Source organism: Rhinichthys klamathensis, unplaced genomic scaffold, assembly GCF_029890125.1.
Source record: "Rhinichthys klamathensis goyatoka isolate OS25496 unplaced genomic scaffold, OSU_Roscu_1.1 h1tg000165l_1, whole genome shotgun sequence".
NCBI classification, from domain to species: Eukaryota; Metazoa; Chordata; class Actinopteri; order Cypriniformes; family Leuciscidae; genus Rhinichthys; species Rhinichthys klamathensis.
The window spans coordinates 1444131-1457369 of record NW_026606697.1 but is presented as its reverse complement, the minus strand read 5'-3'; the positions used below and the strand labels follow the sequence as shown (position 1 = coordinate 1457369).

Here is a 13239-nt window from a genome sequence, read left to right as displayed (position 1 = left end):
CCTCTGCAAATGCGAGATTCGAGTCATTCACAATATATTTGGCTTTCATCTCTCGAGAAGAAAGTCAACGGGCGCGAGGCTGAAACACCCGAAAACGCACGGCTGTGTGCGTCGAGATATTTCTCAATGAACACTGCCAGGACCCTCAGGAGCTGACTGTGCATGCCTCACACCTACACAGAATCTTTATTGCATAGTAGACCCATAATCACGCTGCCTCGGCAAACGCGAGATCTGAGCCACTATAGATTCTGTATTGCAATGCAGACCTTTAATCTATGCGCTGCCTCGGCAAACGCAAGATCCCAGTCACAGAATCTTTATTGCAAAGTGACCCGTAATCTACGCGCTGCCTCGGCAAAAGCGAGATCCGAGCCACTATAGATTCTGTATTGCAATGCAGACCTTTAATCTATGCGCTGCCTCGGCAAATGCGAGATCCTAATCACAGAATCTTTATTGCTGAGTAGACCCGTAATCTACACGCTGCCTCGGCAAATGCGAGATCCGAGCCACTAGATTCTATATTGCAATGCAGACCTTTATTTAGGACAATTCTTATGGGACAAACAACACCAAATAGGACAGATAGTTTGACACAGAGCGCTTGCTGAAGAGCAAAAAGCAAACTCTGTTGTGTGCCGGCCTCCCTTTGTAGTTTACGTGTATGACGTTACGTTATGACGCAGCACCAATCAGGATTGGATTAGTTTCATTCATACTTCAGATGTGTTTCGCTAAGGGCGTTCCCCAAAGTGTCGTAGGCGAAGCAGTTCGAGTTCCCTCGAAAGGGAACACACTCCTTCCATTAATAATAATGGCTAGTGCGGTGGCTGGGATATACACAAACCTACCAACATCCATCGCCATGATTTTTGGAATGACTGATCACTGAAGAAGAAAAAATTACGTTTTAGTCACATAACATCGGTTAATGGAAATGCCGTCATTTCGCAATAGTTTTTTTCGACATTTAGAAAAAACAGCAAAAGTTTTGCGCAAATCTGTAATGGAAACGGCGTGCCTTATGTAACCAATAATTGTCCTCTGATTTTATGACTAGCTATGCTATGATTGGTTAGTAGGAATGCTATTTCCAGCATTGTGTAAAATATGGAAAAAATATCTAATCAAGTTGATTTCTTATTGAACTACCTTTAACGATCAAAAAATATTAGAAGACTAGAAGTTGGGATTTTTAACTCTTTTGATTTGTTCATTGATTCAATTAGTTTCATAATTACACCAGCTATACACTAAGCTACATTATGCACTAAATGTAGCTTGCTCAACACTGTTTACAGATGCGTGGAAGTAAACAAGAATGATTCATTCACTTAAAAGATTCATTCAGAGAATAACAATAACTCCTTTATGACACAAGCACACTAGAACACATTTTACTCACATGTAGCGGAGGTGAGGGTTCTGTGCAAATGCACGTGCCTGGATTGTCCGTAAATTGCAGTTCATTATTGACCTGAAAAACAGAGAGAGAGACTACTGAATGAAAATGCACAGTTCCTCTCAAACATATGTGAATGATAGGTGTCATTGGCTGGCCACAAATGGTAAATGGACTGCATTAATCCAGCATTGATGAGTGCAAATAAATTTTCCCAAGGTAAGACCACCAACATTTATTTCAGCCTCCATACAGCGCGGTTCATCCAGTAATTTTGACTGAGGGCCCTGTTGTTGGTCATTTGCACCTGGCATTGCAAGTCGATCATTCAAACCTGAGAAAGCCAACAGTTCATTAGAGCCTTGCAGCTTGATATACATCGTTTATGATGATAAACTGCAGAAGCAATCTCAGTTTGCCATCTTTCCCATCTCTTCAGAGAGTGTCATTAGAATAATGGTATCATCAGGGTCCCCAATTTCATAGCGCTGAGCCGCAGCGGCAGCTGGAATGAATTGTGCATCCTAAAGACTCTGTGCACAGTCTGGGTGGCATTAATTGGTAATGACTGCATCCTTTTCATTACAGGAATTTAATGCAAAAAGTGATTACACTCACAACACCCTTATCCGGTGAACAGTAATCAGTACAGAATTAGTTTTATTATGATGATGGCTCTATAGTAAACTATTTCTAGGAATACAATTATCCATCTCTATTATGAGAAAGATATAAGGAGGATGTTGGCTGTGTTTATACCATTTTTCTTCTTAACCATTCAGCTCTTAAAAGCCTAAAAACAATGGTCCTTCACGTGACATCCATGAACTTGTGGGGGTGGGATTACGAGTGTAGGCAGATATTTCATTTCGGCACTGCTGCAATGGTTCTTCTGCATGCGCTAGTGAAATCCCTACGAGCAGGTCAGCGGTTCCTATGCTTGAACAAGAAAAGTTTGGCTGAATTTTTACAAATGTTTAAAAAGCCTGGCACTTCAAATGTTGTTTAGGCCTTATGCACTTTAAACAACTTAAGATCAATACATCAATAAAGGGACAGTTCAACCGGAAATACAATTCTGTCATCCATGGAACACAAAAGAGATATTTTGAAGGTCAGATTTGTGTTCTGCATAAGAATGGTCAAATGGGTCTGAAACAAGTAAATGGGGACACAATTTTTCTTTTTGGTTAAACTATCCCTTCAAGAGGATGGATGGATGGATGGATGGATGGATGGATGGATGGATGGATGGATGGATGGATGGATGGATGGATGGATGGATGGATGGATGGATGGATGGATGGATGGATGGATGGATGGATGGATAAAATCAGATAGATAGATAGATAGATAGATAGATAGATAGATAGATAGATAGATAGATAGATAGATAGATAGATAGATAGATAGATAGATAGATAGATAGATAGATAGAAAGATAGAAAGAAAGGAAGATTAGTTAGAAAGAAAGAAATATTAGTTAGAAAGAATAGTTAGAAAGAAAGAAAGTTAGAAAGTCAGAAAAGAAAGAAAGATAGATAGAAAGAAAGAAAGATTAGTTAGAAAGAAAGAAAGAAAGAAATAATAGTTAGAAAGAATAGTTAGAAAGAAAGAAAAGTTAGAAAGTAAGAAAAGAAAGAAAGAAAGATAGATAGAAAGAAAGATTAGTTAGAAAGAAAGAAAGAAATAATAGTTAGAAAGAATAGTTAGAAAGAAAGAAAAGTTAGAAAGTAAGAAAAGATAGATAGATTTAGATAGATAGATAGATAGATAGATAGATAGATAGATAGATAGATAGATAGATAGATAGATAGATAGATAGATAGATAGATAGATAGATAGATAGATAGATAGATAGATAGATAGATTATCCATCATTATGTAAAAAAGCAACATATGATGGCAGAGCTTTCAGCTTAGATTCCCCTATCCTACTAAGTGCTAATGTGGATTTCTGTCTAGAAATTTCTGTCTATTTTCTGTGGATTTCTGTCTTCTGTCTATACGTAATTAACATTTTGCAAAAGAAAACCTCAAAAAGGTTAATTATAGATAAAGTAAGACAGAAACACACCTGTTCACCGGTCTTTTTCCACAGCTGTAGGCAAAGGCAAGCACACGTTTCAAATCAGTGCTTCCCCCGGGAGACTAGCGCTAAATGAATCCCCTATTTTAGCGCCATTTACTGTTTTAGAAGAGGACGTTCCTCAACTGCATTTGTGAGAAAATCTGCCTGGACACATTTGTGAGAAAATTGAGCCGAGAGATCTCATAAAAAGCAAAGTGTCTCACAATCATAACAGACAGATATGCATTTGTATGCACTAGATTTGGTATTTGTTCAAAGGTTACATGCAATTTGTAGGATGGTTTGTATTTAATTGTGAAATATTATCTAGGCTCATTTATTTATATTTGCAAAACACAATGCATATGTGCATTTTCGCTCAAATTGACCTTTGCACTTGCACATTGCTTTCTGTTTGTTTGCGAGTCGAGTTTTCCTTTGCAAAGCAGATCGAGTTTGTTTGCGAGTTGAATTTTACTTTGCAAACCAGATCGAATTTGTTTGCAAAATGCTGGATTTGTTTGTTTAATTATGGCACAATATTAACTCCATACCCCTAAGCACCTGTGATCCTGGGGCAGCGCCCAGGTCCAGGTTGTAGAAACTTATGAATGTGAGTGGAGAGGGACCAGCCCATCGCATCACAAACGTCTTGAAGGGAGACACCCGAAAATTAAGGCCTTGAAGGGAGACACCCGAAAATTAAGGCCTTGGAGGCCACCATACTCCTAATCGAATGAGCTCTGACAGCTAAAGGCAAATGCTGACCAGAAACCTCATAAGCAAGATGAATAGCCTCAACTATCCATCTGCCAACTGTCTGTTTGGATGCAGGGGACCCCTTTTTAGGTGATCCACAGCAGACAAATAGCTGATCGGTTTTCCTCAAAAAGGCAGCTCTGTGGACATAAGTATCCAGTGCTCTCACTGGACACAGAAAGGGTTACGCTTTTTCTGGTCCTGATCTCCGAAAGGAGGAGGGCTGAAGGCTTGCAAAACAATAGGCTGCGGTACATTGGTTGGCACCTTAGGGACATAGCCTGGCTTTGAGTAAAGGAATGCTTTGACCATCCCCGGTGCAAACTCAAGGCACGTGGGGGATACCGACAGGTCAGGGCCTGAAGATCACCTACTCTCTTTAAGTCAAGTCAAATCACATTTATTTATATAGCGCTTTTTACAATACAGATTGTAAAAAGCAGCTTTACAGAGATAACGGGAAAATAATGCAACAAAGTTTGTTTCCAGAAGAAAATAGGGTCACAGTCCAATTTAAGTAAGTTCAGTGATGTTTCATTTTTTTGTTATAAAAAAGTTATTAATTTAGTTAATTTATATACTGTATATAGGCGCTCTGGTGAAAACCGCGATGTCATCGTCCAGCTCAGTTCAGTTCTCATATAATGGTGTCAATGCAGGCAGTTCAATTTAGTGAAGATATGGCCAGAAGGAACACAGTTTTTAAAGTCAGAAACTTTTCTGGAACTGTCTCAAGGGACTCGAAGGAAGCCGCCCAAAGGGACGTGGTAAGCAGCTATGGCTGCCACGTACACCTTTAGTGCGGAAGGGGATAGTCCTGCAGAAAAACGATCTTGCAGAAACTCTAGCACTGAACCAATCGGACAGTTTACTGAATCCCACTGTCGAATTCTGCACCAAGAAGTGAAAACTCTCCACTTCAAGGCATAAAGTTTCCTCATGGAGGGAGCTCTGGAGTGAAGTATGGTAACAAACTCAGTTGAGAGACCTTAGTCTATGAGTTGGGCCCCCTCAGAGGCCAAACCCACAGGTTCCATATCTCCAGGCTAGGGTGAAGAATCGTGTCTCCCGCCTGGCACAGAAGGTCCCTCCTGAACAGAATCAGGGGGGCTGGGTCTGTTAGAGAGAACCAAAGTGGACAGTGCGTCGAATCCTGAGACGCAAACAGATCCCCTTCCGCTTGGCCGTAAACCTCCTCACCTCGGGGTGAAGTCTCTATTCCCCTGGCCTCAGGCCATGTCTCAGCAGGATGTCTGCTCCTACATTCTGGTACCCCGGGATGTATACTGCCCTCAGAGAGAGCGTGATCCCCTAGGGACCACAGGAGGATCTAGTGTGCCAGTTTTCATGGTGAATGCGTGATTTATGAAAGACACCTCCGATGTGTTGTCTGTTTGGACAAGCACATGATGGCCTTTTAGGTCTGGGAGGAAGTGCTTCAATGCCATGAAGACAGCCATCATCTCCAGGCAATTTATGTGCCAAGAGAGATGATGACTCCTCCAAAGACCCAGAGCTGAGCGGCCTTCCATTACCGCTACCCAGCCCGTGAGAGAAGCATCTGTCGTGAGCATGACGCAATGACAATGAGCTCCTAACACAGGAGCCTGGGACAAGAACCAAGGTTTCCTCCATATAACCAAGGCCACGAAGACACCTGAGCGTAATCTTGATCATACGAAGTGGGTTCCCCTTGATCTTGAGCCACCACTGCAAGGGTTCATGTACAGCAGGCCAAAAGGTATCATTTTGGACGCAGCTGCCATCAGACCCAACAGTCTCTGAAACTGTTTCACAGTGAGTGACTAGCCTAGCTTTATCTCTTTTAAGGCTGTGAGGATTGCAGCAACACGAGCAGGTGAAAGGACGGCCTGCATCGTTACTGAATCCCATACCACACCAAGGAAAGTGGTCCTCTGAACTGGAGAAAGCACACTCTTCTCGACATTCAGTCTCAACCCCAACTGTTGAATGTGAGAACGACATCTCAATGCTGAACCGCCATCTGCTCCGACTCTGCTAGAATAAGCCAGTCATCTATATAGTTCAGAATGCAAATTCCTTGCAGTCTAAGCGGCACCAGAGCTGCATCCACACTAGGGCTGCACGATTTGAGGAAAATGTCATATTGCGATTAATGAGGTCAATATTCAATTGCGATATGCGATTGCGATTTAATAAACAAATGGTTTCATGAGTCAACTTGCTTGGTTCTAAAGTAAAATGCACACACAGATTAGTGATCATTCTGTGTAATGTGTATTTCTCAACTCAAACTAGCAACAACAACTAAATGATTGATAACACCTATAATGATAAATAAACCATTGATGTCTGGATAAAAATGACGACACCCCCCACATTTTAAACGTTAATTATAGCCATCCAACATTACAGTGATTCCATCAATACAATTGAAAGCTATCAACTTTTAAAATATTTATTAGGCTTAAAAAAAATAACAGCTTTTAAATTAAGTGAACTTCAAACAATCCTCACATAAACCCATAATAAATGCCATATTTACCTGTGCCCTTCCTGTCTTAACAGGTAGGATTGAGGATTTATATACAGATTTATATACAGAAATTGAATAAAGTTATCAAACAGTCTGCGCTGCATGAATTATAAATTATATATAGACTAATCCTTATTAAAGCTACAAAACTTCTTTAGTCAAGAGCATGTGAGTAATTTTCTGTTCCCTTTGTTCTTTGATTAACTTTACTGACGGAACGCTTTATTCGCTGCTGGCCCTTTAAGAGCAACCGTTGCCGAGACGCGTATCTCACACGCGCCTCATTCTCTCACAAGCACAACTCTTTTCGTCCATCATAAGACTGCTCTTATGTTATGAAGATAATCGACAAAACGACATTTTGGCATAATTGTGTGTGTTATTGTTCGTTCAAGCTCGAAAGAGAACTGTATTCTGGCACCCGGTCTGTGCATGCGCATTATACTGGCGCGCGTTATTCTGTGAGTCACATTCAGGACATTCACAGGCAGCGCGCTCTCTTTTGACTTCTTGTCGTGCAAAATGGTTTTAAGGCATTTGCACGAATAAGAGCGGGATCATGTAACACTAGTCAAAGGATGACAAAAAAGAAGAGATGCTGCGTTAATAGCCCTAATTTGTTTATTTCATATAAAATCGCGGCATTTTGCGTTATATAATCGCATAGGTTTGACATCGCGATTACGATTGCGATACGATTAATCGTGCAGCACTAATCCACACATTTTGTGAACTTGTTTTATAGCTTCCTTCGCTAATAGAGACTTTACTTCTTGTTCCATCACCAGAGCCTGCTCGGGATGTACTAACGTCAGTAGAACCCCGTTGAATCTAGTGGACGAGAACCAAACTGGATTCTGTAACCTTTTTTATATAATCTGCAGGACCCACCGAGATACGTTTGGCAGAAGCTGAGGCACAGAAGCTAACGCCGGTCATTCCGGATGTGCTTTTATGCTTTCCTGGTCGTGACGTCACCTGCCCGTGATGTCCCGTCTCACCATTGGACTACTTGAGACACGTGTTTCAGACGCAATCACACAGAGGCGTTCTCAAAGCGTCATTGACACAGCGCGTTCCCAAAGCGTCATTGACACAGCGCGTTCCCTTGAAAAGGGAACTGAAGATTAAAGATATCTTCCCAAAACATGTCTCAGATGACTCAAATCGTGGAGTGTGCACCAGACTTTAGTGTAAAATACATGTAACCTCTATGGGATTTGTTTTTGAATACTCACAGTCTCTGGAGTCCTGTGTACAGTTCCATGTCAACATCCTTAAGAATCTGCAATCCAGTCCAATTTTCTATGTGTCTACAAAAGAAAGAGAGAAAATATTGAAAACAGCACCATTACCACCAATTTATTCAACCAAGATATATGTGTTTTTCCACTTGATGGCTGAGGCAGGAACCCAACGGAAGGTCCCTTGAGTTTTGAAAAATATATCACAGTTCAGTGAGCGCTCTTGAAACATTCCTCTCAGAGGCATTCGTGTGTTGGTTACGCAGATGGCCTAAGGGTGTGATTACTTGCAAACCACACTGTGAAATAATTAGCAAAACAATTTGTTTTACCCTAGACTGTAAGGTCAAATGCATATAACATGGGAAACACAAAGATAATTATCATGTATACCATGCAGAATTACCAGAGACACAAGTAAACTTGTATGGGAGAGCTTGGATCATTGTAACTCTAAATAAATGTATCATCAGTAATAAAACTCACAATAAGCACAATTTAATCATCTCTTCTCCCAAAATAATTTACACAAATAGTTCAAAAGTGTGGGGTCTGTAGATTTTTTTAAATACTTTTATTCAGCAAGGACTCATTCAATTGCTCAATTCCACAAAAACAAATGAAGCAGTACAACTATTTTCAACATTGATAATCATAAGAAATGTTTCTCAAGCAGCAAATCAGCATATTAGAATGATTTCTGAGGGATCATGTGACACTGAAGACTGGAGTAGTGATGCTGAAAATGCAGCTTTGCCATCACAGATTTTTTTTTTTTTTTTTTTTTTTTTTTTTTCGAAACAGTTCTTTTAAATTGTAATTATATTTCACAATATTATTGTTTTTACTGTATTTTTGATTGAATAAATGCAGCCTTGGTGAGAGACTTCTTTCAAAAACATTAAAAATTGACCCCAAACTTTTGAATGGTTGGTTATATATCATTTATAAATATAATCATTCACATTCTAGTGCTTTTCTGTTACAACTACGTAGCAAGTATTTTATAAGTATACCTTGGACCTTGGTATATTTTGAGTTCAGTAGAATCTGACTTTAAAGGGATAGTTCACACTAAAATAAAAATTATCTTATTAATTACTCACCCTCGTGTCGTTCCAAACCCGTAAGACTTTCGTTCATCTTCGGAACACAAATGAAGATATTTTTGATGAAATCTGAGAGAAATCTACGCAACTACTACTTTCAAGCCCCAGGAAGGAAGTAGAGACATCACTAAACAAAAGTAAAAGTAAAGTCCTTTTTTTAAGCGACGCGAGTACTTTGTTTGCACAAAAAAAAACCCATAATTGACCACTTTATTTACCAAATATTAATCTCCAATGCACATTCACGCAACAGCGTCTGCTCAACACAAAACGTATGCGTCTTGGTCCTCTCGTGAACGCGCATTGGAGGTTAGTCTTTTGTAAATAAAGTGGATAAATGATCTTTTGCTGCACAAACAAATCACGTCACTTCATAAAATTGAGGTTTAACCACTGGAGTCACATGGATTATTATAATGATGTCTTTACTACCTTTCTGGGGCTTGAAACTGGTAGTTGCGTAGCTGTCACTGGAGGTACAGAAAGCTCTCAGATTTCAACAAAAAGATCTTCATTTGTGTTCTGAAGGTGAATGAAAGTCTTATGCTTTGTAATGACATGAGGGTGAGTAAATGATGAGAGAAAATGTATGTGGGTGAACTAACCCTTTAATTCATAGATATGTTTAAACTTATTGTAACTGTAATGACAACTAAACTTATTGATTTTTTTTTTTTTTAAAGAGGCAAAAATTAAAAAAGTTTAGGCTAAACAATTTCTGAATAAATACTAAAATCCAAGTGAAACAAAGGTGTTACACAATTATCCCTCGCCTCCCCTACCATGTCACTGAAACACCCTTATCAGTGTCAGCATCTGCTTGAAAACATGCTTGCATTTAAATTCAGCTACTGCCAGGGCATGCAGCACTGCCTTTATTTCCTATTCCACAAGCTTTTTATCTGCCAGCTAAAACAAACACAATCTGGATAGAAGTGAAAGATGTTCCAAGCAGGAGAAATTAAGGATGTGCCGCTGACAGAACACAGCCACAGACAAAAGCAAACAAGAATACACGCTTCTAGATCCACACACACCCTGACAATGCCACAAAACCCCTAGAAGCACAGTCCAGCACAGTCCATCAGGTAGATTTAATGTTTCTGTTTACAGCATTGGAGAGAGTGACACTTTACAAATGAGGCGCACTGCAGTTAATGTAATACAGCAGAGGCCCTGCTACTTTACTGCCCATTGGTTTTATACAGTGTCTTCAGGTCACTCATTTCCACAAAGGGCTTTGATTGAGGATGGGCTTCACAGCTGACGCCCACCGATGAACGATGCCATACCTAACCAGTTGAGAATCACTGTTTCCTTTCGAGGGAACTCGCGATGCGATGCGTTGATGACGCTTTGGGAACGTCCTTGCGTGATTGCGTCTGAAGCACGTATGTCAACTAGTCCAACGGCGAGAGTGAGCGTCACGGGCAGGTGACGTCACGACCAGGAAAGGATAAAAGCACATCCGGTTTAGAACCGCGCTAGCTTCTGTGCCTTCAGCAAGCGCTCTTTGTGAATCTGTCTCTGTCTATGTATTGTTGTTTGTCCTCAAGCATATATATTTATATATTAGACAGGAGTATGGCGAGCAAACAGCTTTGGATCGTGTGTTCGTCCCTGCCCTCGCTTCATTACGAGTGGGGACACACGCGATTCATGTGTTGTTTGGGACGGGAATTTCCCTTTCTCTCGTTCTCTTATTATTGTGTGCAAACTAATTTAGTATTCTTTATTGTTTGAAACTGTCTATATTAATACACTATATCCAGCCTTTCAACTAGTCCGTTTCTACTTGTCTTATTGATATTTGGCTGCATTTAATTTTTGAGAAAATGAAATATGCACTTATCTGATCTTTGAGGATCCCATTTAGTGGGAAGTGGATAACACCTCATTATACCTCCGGTGCCCTCCAGCGAGTTCTAGTCTCAGTGTCTGACTCGCAGAAGGTGGGTTTAAGAGGGGTCAGTTTGGTTATTTCCTGCCGGTCATCCGTTTCAGGACGCCGGATTGGCTTCTCAAGCTATACTAGAGACCAGTCTCGAGAGGCTGGTTCCTTTAGTATTCTCAGCCGTAGTCATCTTGGGATAAGACATATCTGAGGACAGTCATTATCTCGAAGAAGGCTTCGACTAAGAAGAAGTCCTGATGCCGAGGCTATCAGGCTTCTGAGGGTGGCCCCCTCTGGGGAGAGACGGGTTCGAGAATCTGTGTCTCCTCAGCACCCTCTGAGGGGCGGCTCTCTGAGGAGGGTCGCAGTGCTGCCAGTTCGGTTTTCCCTGCCGGTTTGCCGCATCAGGGCACCGAAGTGGCTGTTCGACCAGTACCAGAGGCCAGTCTCGAGAGATTGGTCCCCTTAGTAGATTTTCTGGCAGCGTGGAAGCTACTGCCAAAATATATCATCTTTGGGGCCTGCTCACTATAGAAAAGGGTTACAGAATTCAGTTCGGTTCTCATCCACCCATATTTATAGGGGTCCTCCCTACGTGGTGGACCCCGAGCAGGCTCTGGTTATGTTATCATTTGAGATTAACAAACTCCTTGTACAAGATAGAGTGTCGTTTCCTGTGCTCCCCCTCAGATAGACCGGGATGGCATTCTCAACAGAAGCCTTTGAAGCAGAAGATGGATCTGAGGACCATTGTTTCTGCGAAAAAGGCTTCGGCCAAGGTCCTGACGCCACAGGTGTCAGACCTCTGAGGGCAGCCCTGACCAGTGTGGAGCGGTGTACACCTCAGTATACGGTGCCCGCCCCACCTTGGTGCCCTCAGGAGGCCGTTCTGCCAACACCGCCACCCTTGGTGCCTCGGGGCGCAGCGGTCTCCAGCGAGGACATGGCTCAGTGTCACCACGACGCTGTGTCAAACTCGCACCCTCTGAGGGGGGTTCAAAAACAGTCAGTTCGGTTGTTTCCTGCCAGTATGCTTCAGGTCACCGAAGTGACTTTTTCAATTACACCAGAGGCCAGTCTCGAGAGACTGGTACCCTTAATAGATTATCTGACAGAATGAAAAAAAAATCTGCCAAATATATCTCAGTGTGTCCTGCTCATAGAGTAAGGCTACAGAATCCAGTTTGATCAGTTTGGTTCTCGTCAGCCACGCTACAACGGGGTGTTGCTCACGTTAGTGCATCCCGAGCAGGCTCTGGTAATGGAGCAAGAAGTAAAGACTCTGTTAGCTGAGCAAGCTACAGAGCAGGTGTATTCAACCAACAGAGAATCGGGTTTTTACAGCCGTTACTTCATTGTTCCAAAAAAGGATGGGGGGTTGCGTCTTTTATTAGATCTCAGTTGAATCGTGCAGTCAATAAATTCAAGTTCAAAATGCTGACATTCAAACATATTGTGACTCAAATCAGATCCGAGGACTGGTTTATCACGATAGATCTAAAAGACGCATACTTCCATGTCACCTTCCTCCCTCAGCACAGGAAGTTCCTCAGGTTTTCTTTCGGGGGCAAAGAATACCAATATCGGGTACTTCCATTCGGTCTAGCTCCATCACCCCGCACGTTCACGAAGGGCGAAGATGCAGCTCTGGCCCCGCCCAGGCTGCAGGGCATATGCATTCTGAACTACTTCGACGACTGGCTGATTCTGGCGGAATCAGAGCAGTTAGCGGTTCAGCATCGAGATGTCGTCCTCGCTCACATGAATAAATTGGGGTTGAGACTCAATGCCATGAAGAGTGTGCTTTCTCCATTACAGAGAACCACTTTCCTTGGTGTGGTATGGGATTCAGTCAGCTTGTGTAGCTGCTATCCTCACTGCCACGAAAGAGCTAAAGCTAGGCAAGTCACGCACTGTGAAACAGTTCGAGAGACTGTTAGGCCTCATGGCAGCAGCGTCCAATGTGTTACCCTTTGGCCTGCTGTACCTTGTTCGTTTCCTCCGAGGTGCTTTTAGACCAGGATAGGAGTATGGCGGCTTAGAAGCCTTATTATACAAGTAGTTATCCCTCTAGGATGTGGTATGCGGCGGGCTGGTCCTCTCCACTCACAACTTCAACCTGGGCGCTACCCCAGGTTCACAGGTGCTCTTGTCTTAGTTGTGCTCTCAGTATTCACACAGACAAGCTCTTGTTCGTATGGCGTGTTGGGCATTCTCGTTCCCAAAGCGTCATCGGCGC

The 13239-nt window shown here is 42.0% G+C and overlaps 1 protein-coding gene across 1 annotated transcript in view; it reads right to left on the bottom strand.

Annotated features, from left to right (window-relative positions):
- The window catches only part of ntrk3b (neurotrophic tyrosine kinase, receptor, type 3b), a 165590-nt gene that overhangs the window by 128640 nt on the left and 23711 nt on the right, over positions 1-13239 (bottom strand). The window contains exons 2-3 of the mRNA XM_056259167.1: positions 7992-8066; positions 1409-1480 (exon numbers count right to left, since the gene is read on the bottom strand). Coding sequence (XP_056115142.1) covers positions 1409-1480; positions 7992-8066 — 147 coding nt within the window. The remainder of the gene's footprint in view (positions 1-1408; positions 1481-7991; positions 8067-13239) is intronic.